The sequence below is a fragment of the Ochotona curzoniae genome, unplaced genomic scaffold (assembly GCF_017591425.1).
Source record: "Ochotona curzoniae isolate NIBS_2020 unplaced genomic scaffold, NIBS_Ocur_1.0 contig_66, whole genome shotgun sequence".
NCBI classification, from domain to species: domain Eukaryota; kingdom Metazoa; phylum Chordata; class Mammalia; order Lagomorpha; family Ochotonidae; genus Ochotona; species Ochotona curzoniae.
The window spans coordinates 20119543-20132740 of NW_024466512.1; the positions used below are offsets into that span (position 1 = coordinate 20119543).

Here is a 13198-nt window from a genome sequence, read left to right on the forward strand (position 1 = left end):
CAGGGACTGGGCGGGACTGGCCCCTTCACAGCCATGTTAATCTCCACGCTAAGCCCCTTGCTGTCACTTACCCTGCGACATCTCAATTCTTGCCACATTCAGCAGCCAGATGTGCTCACAGCTGTGACACCCAGCATCCTCCTCCCCCACTCTGCTGTCACCCCACAATTCCTCAATTCCTTCCCTTTCTCCCTACACATTGACCAACCTTGTCACCCAACAGGGGTCTCACCTTGTTGAAGTCTCTTTTATCACTGCCCCCTGAAGGCCCTTTCTGGTGTTCCAGCCACCCACAGAGCAGCAAACAGGGCCTAACCCTAGTCCTTACCAACAAAGCACCTGTGGTGTACCCGCAGCCCACATCCACTCTCCCAGAGCTCATGGCCCAGGTGGGATGGGTACTCATGCACGCATAGGTCACCCACACACCTGCAGCTGCTGGGGGGACTCACCTTGGCCTCAGCCCCCAGGGCTCCCTCTGTGCTAATCTTGGCTCTCACCAGGGCATATAGGTAGCCTCCTCCCTGCCACCTGCTGGGGCATTCAGGAGCCTCAGCAGAAACGGGATACAGCTGCAGGGGTACTAGTCAGGTGACGTTAGGCAGTTACTTCTTTCTCTCAGGGCCACAGCCTACCAGCCCCTTTCTGACCAGGGCAGTGGCCCCTGCACCAGTAAGCCTGGCCCAGTATACTGAGACCCAGGTCAGGCACGGTCCACCTCTCCTAAAGAAGGACCAGGAAGAAGGGAGGGACGAGGACAAGGCAGAAGCAAGGACTGAGGATGAGGGAGGGAATGAGGGCGTCCCCCAGGGTGGCTGCTGCTGCCAAGTGGCCCACACCCTGATCCAGAGGCTGCAGCCCAGAGAGAACCAAAGCTGGAACTGCTAAGTCATTTTCCAGAAGGGAACTATCTCCCCATGGTGAGCCAAGGTCCTTGCCATCTGCCCCTCACCACAACCACATGCACCACATACACACAACGCATACACCAACATTTACCACATATATGAGCACCACATAAAGCATACATTACACATAACATACTACACACACCATACTATGTAAATACCACACATGTTACACACATCACACGCTATGCACAACATACATACATGTAACACATCATACTACATGTGCAACTCAAGTTACATGTATGTCACATATAACAATGCACCGCAAATATATATGTCACATGCAATGGACTATACACACTACATAAAAACCACACACACTACCCAAACATCACATGCATATTACATGTACATCACACAAAACACATGCACCACACATATACACATCACATACAACACACTACATATACAATGCTACATGCATACCACATACTACACATGCACCACATACACACCACATACATTACATGTTACATGCACACCACATACAACACGCTACATACACACCACATACTACACAAAACACCTCACAATACTACATACACATTATGCACTACACATACACCACACTATATACACCACATACAACACAGTACACACAACACACACTACCCACAAATACCACACACATGCAACATACAACACCACACATATTACATATACACCATATTACACGACTATACATTGCTGTATATTACATACATGCTAGTGTGTTACATATACACAACACAAACACTATATGCATACAACATACACACTGTGCATTATACAACACATAGTACATACTACATATCACACATAGTACATATACATAATGCATACAGCATCCTACACTCCACACATGAAACACATACAACATGCACAACACATATAAATACACACATCACAAGGCACACACATTACTCACAGTGCATACAGAGATATACAGATGACACACACTCCACACAACGCTACACACACAGATGTAGACACACAAAGACACAGACACCACACAACTCATGGCACACACTCCTCATACTCCCCATGCACACACAACACATGCTATACACATAGATAACAAACACATGTACCATATGCAGAGATGCACATATAATCGATACAAATTCTACTTACAACATGTGCGACCATCTCCATGCACATAGATACATCACATAAACACACATACTACACTACAAGACCACACAGAGATACAAACAACACATGTCAAACATACTATGAATATGTGTACACCACACAGTGTACACACACACACCTGCCACACATTCCACACATACACCGTACAGACACATAGATACCCATATTCCACACAGATCAGATACACACATATTGTACACATCATACACAGATGCACACCAATGCATGCCATATATACATACACATACACTACACACAGAGATACACACCACATCACACACAGCACACAGTCGTACACATGGGCACCACAGGCATGGAGCATCCCTTATGAAAAGTAGGCATGGCAGCACACAGCTCTGCAGTACACAGAGGAAGGTCCCTCATACAGGTGCACACAACCTACACACGTGTATATACCAGAAACACAGATGGTCAAGTCATGTTCGCCAACACAGCCCGGGCTGAGTCTCCACCCCCAACAGCATCCCTGCCTATCATTGTCACCTCCCATCCTTGCTGTGAGCCAGCAATTCAAACTCTTCAACCTGAAATAAATGCAAAGCCCAAGGCCACCATGGAAATGCAGCTGAGGAGGCCCAGGAGTCCTGGAGGGCTGATAGCACCCTAGGCAGGAGCCAAGCTCCCTGTGGCTCCCACTGGTCCTGGATTACCTGCCAGAAGACGGTGACACCAGACCAGGGGGCCAGCCAGCACACATGGACAAGTGTGGGCATGTGGGGCACTCCACATGAAGAAGAGCATGTAGGAGGTTCTGGCCAGGGGCTGTGCGGGTACCAGCACAGCACCAACCCTCTGCATGTCTAGCTTCTGCAGGCAGCTGGCTGAGACAGCAGCTAGGGCCGGCTTTAGAGACAGCACCATCCAGGGAGATGGGTTGGATTAGCACTTACAGCTGTGCTACATCCCTGCCACGGAGACATGGGGACATACACAGGAGGAGGAAAGGATGACTGCCGCTCATTTGGATTTTAAAGCCCCCACTTTAAGCTCTCAACTGACATGGCCCCAGAATTAGATCAATGACAGAGAAGAAAACTGAAGCTCCTTAAGACCCTTGTGATGAGGCAGGTGGCCTCAGGGTCTTCACATTCCACGGGAGCCAGAGGCAGCATGCTGTGTCCTGGATTACTTTGAGGACCTCTCCATCCTTCCCAATCTCTGGGCTCACCAAGACTCCAGTCACTCCAGGCCCTGTGCCATGGCCCAAGAGATGCATAGGGCCAGGCTCAGGTCAGCCACACCCAGCCTCGGACCAAGCCCAGGCCATTGGCACTGCCCTGTGGCTGGCTCCGGATTATGTGTCTTCCAGGACCTTCCATCTGTCACTTGGCCCTCTAGGCCTAAGACAAAATTCATTTCCTTTTAAGAGAGCCAATGGTTTGCGTTTCCCATGTTTTTCCCTGACTTTTTCTTCTTCTTCTTCTTCTTTTTTTAAATTAGAGATCACGTTCCCAGGATACTGAGCTGGAAGACAGAAGGCACATGAAGGCCAGAGCCAGCCAGGGCTAGCCGCTTGCTCCTGCCAGCATCCTCTGCCCTACCTGGGCCTCTCCCCCCAGGGAACCCAGCAGGCACGGCTACCACATGTCCCAAGGCCCTGACTGAGAGGAGCAGGGCAGGGATGTCCCAGGAGGACATAGCGCAGGATGACTGTGTCCATCCGTAGGGAAGCCCCAGGTCCCAGACTAGACAAATCTGCAGAGACCAGCCCTGGCTGGGTCTGATGCCACATTGGCCTTGCAGCTCCAAGACTACAGCCCTTGGGCACAAGCCGGAGCCCTGCAGAGGAGAGGCCAGCAAGCCTTCTCCCTTCCCTGTTGGAGTGTCCGACCGTGGACATGAACTCCAAGAAGTGTACGGTCTCCCACAGGAGCCCAAGCTTTTGAGAAGAGCCGTGTGTGGGTGCTGTGGGGTTGTCATTTGAGCATGGGTGTACTCAGGCATGAACAGGCACAAGTACACACCCGTGAATGCCAGTGCACACTTGTGTGCCCACAAGCAGCCCACTGCTCCATCACAGAAGAGCCCACACCCGGCTCGTTGCTAACCCCATTTGCCTCCGTGCCGGGGAGAAGTGGGTAGGGGTACCCCACCACCTCATACCCTCCTGGGCTAGTGCACAGCCTGCCCACTGCGTGAAGGGGCTTTGGGAGACAGCTGCCTGACCTGCCACAACTGTCTCCGTCTCTCCACTCCCAACACCCTTCGCTTCCTTACCCGGGTACCCACCACCCAAATGTGTTCCTCACCCAACCCTCAGCCCCCTAAGGAGAGAAAGAAGAGTGGCTAAGCACTCCGCACAAGCTCCAGTCCACCCCGGCCTCCCCAGGTGGCTCCCAGGCTGAGGGGGTGAGCGGCCCCCTTGGTCGGCCTCCGGGGCCTTACCGTGAAGGGTGCTCCGGGTGATCTGTCCCCCCATCGCGGGACGCGGCAGCAGGGCCACCTCGCTCGGGCCGGCCGCCTCGTCACCGAGCCTCGCGGGCCGCCAGCTCCCCTCCTCCTCCGCCCTCTCCGCCCCCGCAGCCAGCCGGCATGGCAGGGCCCACGCGCTCCCTCCCCGCCCGCGGGCGGCCACACAGCCAGCACAGCCCTCAGCCCTACTGGCCGCCGTCGCCGCCGCGCCCGCCCGCGCAGCTCCTCCCGGCCGCCCCCGCCCCCGGCGCGGTCCAGGCGAGGATCTGTCATGTTTATTTACATAAGGAGGAGGAGACTGGAGGCTTCCTGAAATAGCCCAGCTCGGAGCAACCCTGGAGATGCCCCAGCCCTGCGTGCACGCTCACATCACACGCAAGCTCGGGCCAGGTGCGCGTGGTGACACCAAAACACCCTGCCCACCCAGGCTCTCCGCCACGCCCTCTGGAACCGCAGCACGTTCCTGCTACATACAGGGACCAGGTCTCTGTCCTCGAGGGGTTCACACTTAAGCTAGTGCAGTCCATTAACAAGGGCTAATACCATGTCTGCCTTTCTCAAGCTGGATTCCAAGCGGTTTACACAAATTCCCTGCTGGGGCCCCGTAGGCTGAGCGAGAGGCTGGCATCCCTGCCCTAAGGGTACCTTTATCATTACCAAGAAGGAGCCAAGGCAAAGCCTGATCACCCACCTGGAAGGTGGCAAGGATGCAAACCCAGGCAGGACAGCAGAGATTCCAGACTTGGAGCCTCCAAGTCCAAACCATCCCACTCCAAACCATCCCACTAGCACACACATGCACACAAGTGACTTATCTGTGTCACACGGGCACAGCCGTACCCAGGCTCCCCAACACTCACGGACAGAACGGTGGTACACACCTAGCGATCACCCAGACGGCAGCCTTGGGCACTGAGTGCACCATGTGCACCAGGCCCCGTGTGCACCATCAATCCACATTCTGGATGGCAGGAGACACCACTGAACCTGCTTTACAGGAAGCAAAGTAGAGCTGAGAGGTTGCAGCACCTGCATGAGGTGTCCCAGCAGGTCAGGGGCAGAGCCAGGACTCCAGTCCAGGAGTGTGAGACCCCCTTCACCAGCCAGCGCAGCAGAGCAGGACAGCTTCTCCCTGCCCCCGCCAGCACCTGCTCTGAGGGTCTGCATGTGGGAGAAAGAACAGAAGGCTTGGAACCAGAGCAGGCGTCCAGGATAGGGGCTGGCCCACAGCAGACAGATCTCAGAGGCCCACGCCAGGTCCTCAGCTGTCAGCCCGGGATATTCTGTGAGCAGGGTGGACACCAGGACCTGACCTGCAGTCATCAGCCCAAGCCACAGGCACCCAGGAGACAGCTTGCTGAATGAGCTGCCACGCTTGATGCCACGGGCACAGACATGCTCGCGGCTGCACAATCACACATCCACCACATTCACACACACTCCCTGGTACAGGTGCCAAGCTGCTGCTGGGGAAGAAGGCTGAATCAGGCTGATGGGGAGGAAGTCAGCCAAACTCCTCCATGATCCTAATAGTAGCCAGCCTTAAGAGACTTACTGTATGCTTAGCACCATCCGAAGTCCAATAAGTGGATTCATTTTCAAGCTTCACAACAACCCCAAAAGATAGGTTTGTATCTTTTCTTTTCTTCTTTTTAGTGTTTTTTTTTTTAAAAATTTATCTATTTATTGGAAAGACAGAGCAAGAGTGAGAGAGAGAGAAACAGAGATCTTCTACCCACTGATTCACTCCCTAAGTGGCCACAAAGACTAGGACTGAGCCAGGCCAACCAGGAACCAGGAGTTTCACCTGGGTCTCCAGCACTAGGGCCTCCTTCTGCTGCTTTGCCAGGCACATAAGGAAGAAGCTGGATCTGGAGCCAAGCAGCTGGGACTCACACTGGTGGCCATATAGGATGTGGGCATTTGCAGACAGGGCTTTTACTCACTGTGCCGCAGCACCAGACCCTCGATGGGTCTGAAAGATAAGGAAACTAAAAGGAACTACACTGGAGACTGCTCCTGCAGCAGCACGTGACTCCCTTGTCCAGCTCGCCTTTAACAAACCTGGCTGAGCCCTGGCACATGGCCAGCCTGGCCTTCCCACATCCCAGCCTCCTCCTCTCACCATGACTGCTGCCTTTTCTGCAACCCACCCAACACTGGAAACTCCTTTTCCAAAGTCTCCCTAGAGCCCTAGGCAAAGAGCAAAAGTCCTGTGCCCAGAGCTATCCCTGCCTCGGAGTCCCCAAGCCCTGCCTCTCCCATCCCTCATCTGCTTAGCCAGCATCTCCGGGGTACATGTCAGCTATTTAAACTCAATCCACACTTCCTAAGTACTGACTACACATCCCATGCTAAGCGAGGCACTGGGCACGCGATGCTGACCTGCAACAGACAGGTCATGGCTCTTGGCGGGCTCAATGGAAAAGATATCTCTCAAGTGGCATCACTAAGGTCACACAACCTCAGCCCGGAAAAGTCTTCTGTTAAGACAGAAACAGGAATCCAGAGGACTTGGGACAGGCTCTCCTGAAAAGCAGTGCGAAAACACGACATGAAAGCACATGTGCTGCGGAGCTGGGCAAAGTGGCCAGAGCGAGCCCAGGATTCTTGAGAGACAAGGGGGGTGTGGCTTTGACAGGACTTAAGGGGCAGCCTAGGGGATATTCCATAAGCAGCCAAGGAGGGCCTCAAGGATAGTAGGGAAGCACCCGACTATTCCCCAAGGGCAATGGGGAACCCCAGACAGGCTTCCACCGGGAGCCACTGCCTGCCCTGCCTCTCGGAAAAGTCCCTTTCCCCACATGGTATGAGCAGGTATGGGACAGAAGTGGCTCTGTCAGTATTGGGCCTGCTCCTGATGCCCTCATTCCCAAGAGCCTGGTATCATGACCTACACCAGATGTTCAGAACACAGCTTACATGGGAAGGGAGCACTTATCATTCTCGGGGAAAAGGGACCCACAGGGATGGAGCAGGTGGATTGAGGCGGGGCATGGGAAGCTGCTGAGCCAGGAGTCCTTCTGGCAGGGTAGGCGGCAGCCCTCATGCCAGCCACCTGGGCAAGAACAGAATGAAGAACTGGGAGTGGCCGGGGTGGCCCGCCAGGCCCTTCCCAGCCCCACTGCTGACGGGGGATTCCAGCTCACCACCCAGGGTCCTGTTTCACACACTCCACTTCTCCATTTTCAACAGGAAGTTGTGGTGGCCTGTGTCTAAGGCTTCCTCTCCCTCTACTTCCCCAGGGCAATATCCAGGACCCCTGCAGGGAGAGGCCACACCCCTCTTTCAGGGGGGAGCCCAAGCTACTCTGCTCCTCTGTGATCTTCATTAGGACCTCAAAAAAAAAAAAAAAAGCAAAACGCAGGGAGCAGAAGATCAATGATGCACTGGGGTGCCAAGACAATCGCTTACCCCTTTCTTTACTGTTTCTTCCATCAAGCCTTCACTGGCCAAATGATGAGCAAGACTCAATGTCCGCCCTGTAGAAGCCTCTGCCAGGGACCCCAGGAATGGTCTGGTTAAGTGGTGTCCATGTGCCCAGCTTTGGAAGAACTGTAAAAGGGGAGTGCAGAGGCTACAGGCACCATCTTGCTGCACACCAGGCACCACGTTAAATGTTTCCCATGTATCATTTTTAGCTAACCCCACAACATCCCTTCAAGAGTTGGAATCCAACCCATGTTGCAGACTGGAAAACTGAGGCTCAGTAAGGTGATAGGGAAGGAAAAAAGAGCTAGACAGACATCACACTCAGACCTTCCGGACAACAAAGCACAGGCTCTGTCTATACAACTTCAAAGGGAGGAGGCTCCTCTTGCTTCGCAAAGGAAAGACTAGGGAGTTGGTTGCAGGGGATGCCAGGCCTTTGCTTAACGTATCTGAGAGGTCTTGTGGCTGCAGAGGCTAGGAGCTCTCCAGTACACAGACGGTGACATCCCAGGACAGAACTCTAAGTAAGGACCAAGGTAACTGGACAGACAATGAGGCTGACCTCCTGTTTGCTAGCAAGTGGCCCAGACAGACACTGGCAGAGTCGTGGAGAAATCTTGGAGAAGGGGGACCCAGCACAGTAGTCTAGTGGCTAAAGTCCTCACCTTGAACATGCCAGGATCTCATATAAGTGCCGGTTCTAATGCCAGTAGCCCAGCTTCCTGCCCAGCTCCTTGTTTGTGGCCTGGGAAAGCAGTAGAGGACAGCCCAAAGCCTTGGGACCCTGCACCCATGTAGGAGACCCAGAAGAGGCTCCTGGCTTCGGACTGGATCAGCTCCAGCCATTGCGGCTGCTTGGGAAATTAATCATCGGATAGAGGATCCTCCTCTCTGTCTCTCCTCGTCTCTGTATATCTGACTTTGCAATAAAAATAAATAAATCTTTTAAACAAACAAACAAAAAAGAAATCTTGGAGAAGGTAAACCCTTCCTCTGTCCAAGTGGAGACTTGGGACCTGAGGTGCCACAGCAAGAAAACAAGAGGTCTGGGGACCCCAACTCTGGCAGAATTCCCAGCGGGTCAGCAATCAAGCTCCTTCACTTCGCTGCTGTGGCAGACCCTGATCCCATCCCAGGAAGCCCAGCCCCTTGACTCTCCCGAGACCCTCCATACCACCAGAGCTGTGCTCGCCCCTCCTGCCATCCCTGTCTCCAGACTCCTTCCTGCCAGCTCCTCTTCCCTCCAGGGTGCCATCTGGCTTTCGCAGTGGGCTCCCTAACCTGGTTCTTCCCTCACTGCATCATTTCTCATCCACATCCTCCTAGGCTTAGGCTAAACCTGCCTTCTAGCAACAGCTGGGTTGAGCACAGAACAAACTCCCTGAACATGGGGAATCTGGGGATCCCTGAACTGAAAGAGCGCTGGCTCCGGCCCCTGCCATCAGACAAGCAAGCCCTGCGCCCATTTTTACAGATGTGGCCATCAAGACTGAGCACATCTGAGACTCCTTAGTGGGTAGAGGACATGGAGGACTGGAACTCAGGGTGTATGTCTACCAGTGTCATGCTTAGGGTATCAGCAGGGGGAGAAGTGAAAACTGTACAAGGGATTGAGGTGGCGGAAGTGAATGGAGCCCTGAGAGGTCAGGGAGGGAGGAGGGGTGGCCCTGGTGGGAGGAGCTGGGAGGCAGCTACTGATTGCTACAGGGGTTATTTTCCATAAAGAACAAGAGACAGTTTGATACAAGAGATAGCTGGTGAGTCACCTGGCATTTGGGGTTTAAGGTCGACCTGCCAGGCTATTGTCCTACCACAGTAAATGGGACCTCAGAGGGGAGGGGCGGGACAGGAATGTCACTGTTGCCCAGATCCTGTGGATGGAGATGGAGATGATGGAGAGCCACGGGGACAGCTAGGGAAACAGAGCCGTGTGCTGCAGAGAAACCTGAGCTGGGCAGCCCAGAGGGCGTCTTATGAGGCTGGGACAGGTGCCCCAGCACTGACAGATGCCAGCCGCCCAGGATGACGGGAACGCAACAGGTGCAGAGGCGGGGGTGGAGACGGAAAGGGAATCTGAGAAAACAGGCTCAAGTTGGGCGTCCCTCCCACCACTGGCCCACAGCCAGGCAACCTTGTTTCTCTCAGACCCTCTAGACATACACACACCTGCTCCTGCTCCCCAGTTCTGGGCCTCAGGGCCAGCCTGGGCTAGACAGAGGTGTCGCTATCCATGCCAGGTCACCAGATCGACAGACCAGCACAAGGAAGAATATAGAACAGAGTGTGCCAGCCCACACCCACAGAGCCCCCAGCTGCAAAGCAAACATTTGCCTCTGATAAGATCACTATCACCTGCAGGGAAGGATAGAAGGATCTGCCTCCCACGCCCCTCCCCCGACCACTGCCACCCTGGTGGAGGTTGGGAGTTCTGGTTTGGAGGTCAGACAGGTCAGCGCTATGGCGATGTGACCAGGCAGTCGGCTCAGCTCCATGAGCCTCTGCAGTAACGTGGTGGTAACAGTACCAACACAGGCATGTGGGAGGATTGACCACATCAGGAGCACTTGGGAACCCAGGTAGAAGCTGGAGAGCCGAAAAAAAAGACTGCAGGAAGTGAGCACAGCCCTGAGAATTTAAGTTACTCTGAGGAGGACAAAGGGAGGAGCTGGGCACAGTCTAAACGGTCCATTTATTGTTGCATGTGTGTTGTATATACAAACACCATTACAGTGCTCTTAAGGCAGGAGATTAAACCTGGCCCCTGGTCACCTGGCTAGCATCTGCGTTTGTAATTGTAAACTTGACATGAGCCCTGGTGACAAGCCACTAAGGTCTGCTTCCCTAAGAGTTGTTCCTTCAGTACAACCTGGCCAGGGAAGGGGAAGAAGGGCCAACACCAAGACACTGGAAGAGAAAGAGGTGGAGAGCTGGGGAAACCCAGGTGGTGGGACACGTTGCTGGAACAAGATGTGAGCCTCATCGGTCAGAGCTGTGGAAACATACTCCCCTGATAGCAGCTAGGCCTGCCTGGATCAAAAGAAAAGCCAGCAGCTGGAGGTTAAATCCGCCTCTAGCCAGCCTGCCCTCCACCCCTGCCACAGGAACACACGGGCGCACACACGCATGCCCACTCACACCTTCAGGCCCCGTGGCTCAGCCAGCGCTCCCAGCCCCAGCGCCCATCCCTGCATTACCAGGGCCCCAGCCAGCTGAAGCCACACCCCAAGGCTGGGAGGCAGCCCTTTCCCCAAGGCCTAATGTAGCCCACCCTGCTCTCCCAGAGGAATCAGCCTCCCGCCTGCCTCAGCCAATCTGGCTCTCAGGGGAAAGCAAAGCACAGGACAAGCCATTCCAGCATCCCAGGCTTATTCCTGGGCCCTGGCCCTGGTCATCTTCTGCCCACTGTGGCACCTCTCACTCCAACCTTTGGGCTCAGAAACTGAGCATCAGCAGGTAGGGCTGAGTGACACTGCGAGATCCCCCAACACCAGGACTCAGGCCCTGAGCGCAGCACTCTCAGGAGGGCCACTGGCAGGTAGATCCCATTGGTCTGACAACACCAGACACTCCTCTCTACGCCTCGCACAATGTCATCTACACTGGGACCTTCACAGCCCTGGGGTGGCCAGCAGCAGACTATGCATGGGTTTAAATCAGCTCAAATACCAACTAGATGTCTGTTTCCCCACCTGACCCAGGAGCAAGCAGGGAGATGGCCATGCTGGGATTGAGCCTGAGTCAGTCTGCCCCACGTGGCTGTATGGGTAGCCTGGTCTTCTGCCTCCTACAGGGCTTTTGAGCCATCCTCACCCACCCTAGGTCTCACTGACTCCCCACTCCACAGTGGTCTCTGACTTGGCACCCAAACAGATTTATACCTCATCACTGGGGACTGCAGCACCTCTTTCTACTGTGAAAGCCAGAGCAGGGTTGGGGGAGGGGAGGTCTGGCACTATGGTATAGCAAATCAAGCTTCTGCCTGTGGCACCAGCATCTGATATGGGTGCCAGTTTGAGCCCTTACTTCTCCACTTCCAATCCAGCTCCCTGCTAATGCACATGGGAAAGCAGCAGAGGATGGCCCCTGCATCCACATAGGAGATTCAGAGGAAGCTCCTAGCTTCAGATGGTCCCAGCCACTCTGGATCCCCAGAAGGGGAAGGTATCCCCAGGAACTCCACACCTAACATAAGAACACAGAAGATTTGGGCCAGGCCACCTGGCTAATACTCGACTAATCTGGGATTTGGGCTCACACTCCCCAGATGTCTGCCACATGGCCTCTAAGAATGACCCAGGTCTTCAAGGCTACAAAACACTGTCACCAAATGTGTACTGGGCTTGCCAAAGCAGTCAAGGACGACCCAAAACTCCCTGCACCCACAGGGGAGACCCAAAAGAAGCTCCTGGCTCCTGGCTTCAGATTGGCTCAGTTCTAACCGTAGCGGCTGCTTGGAGAGTGAACCATCATATGGAAGATTTTACTCTCTGTCTCTTCTCCTCTCTGTATATCTGCCTTTCCAATAAAAAATAAATAAATCTTTTTTAAAAATCTCCACCATTAACTGGGTTTTTCTTTTTAAGGAAAAATGTCCAGATGCAGGCTACATTCGTATTCTTTTTAAGATTTATTATTATTGTAAAGGCAGATTTATGGAGAAAAGGAAAGACAGATAGAAAGATTTTTCCATCCGCTGCTTCACTACCCAAATAATCAGTAAGGCTGGAGCTGAGCCGATCCAAAGCCAGGAGCCAGGAGTCTCTTCCATGTCTCCCATGTAGGTGCAGAGTCCCAAGGCTTTGAGCCATTTTTCACTGCTTCCCCAGGCCACAAGCAGATAGCTGGATGGGAAGTAGAGCAGCTGGGATATGAACCAGTGTCCATATGGGATATTGAGCTTGCAGGCTGAGGATCAACTAATTAAGCCATCGCATCAATCCCAACATCCATGTTCTTTTAACAAGCTAAGTACTTACACTCCCAAACTGAAGACAATACAACAGGTGAATACACAAATAAAGCAAGGGACATTCATGGAGATACCAGACAATGAGAAAGTGGGCTGTTGATACGCTCCCCGAAAACTCACAGACCCGTCACACGGAGTGGGAGCAGCTGAGAGTGAGCATGTGCCTGCCATATGATTCTGTTTATATAGAACTCCAAAGCATGCAAACGAAGCTACAGTGACAGAAAGCAGATGGGTGAACATGCAAGGATGGGGTGGGAGAATACAGGGAGGGATGGGGAGAGGGATTTCTCCAGGCACCAGGAAACTGCTGTAGGTG

At 53.6% G+C, this 13198-nt stretch overlaps 1 protein-coding gene across 2 annotated transcripts in view; it reads right to left on the reverse strand.

Moving 5' to 3' along the window:
- Window positions 1–13198, reverse strand: part of NEURL1 (neuralized E3 ubiquitin protein ligase 1) — a 62712-nt gene that overhangs the window by 24936 nt on the left and 24578 nt on the right. Inside the window, exon 1 of one of the 2 annotated variants that reach the window (XM_040992171.1) lies at window positions 4452–4571. The exons of the other annotated variant lie outside the window; for it this stretch is intronic. Within the exon in view, the coding sequence (XP_040848105.1) occupies window positions 4452–4485 (34 nt within the window). The 5' untranslated portion in view covers window positions 4486–4571. Of the gene's footprint in view, window positions 1–4451; window positions 4572–13198 lie in introns of those variants that run through there. 2 annotated transcript variants of the gene reach the window in all.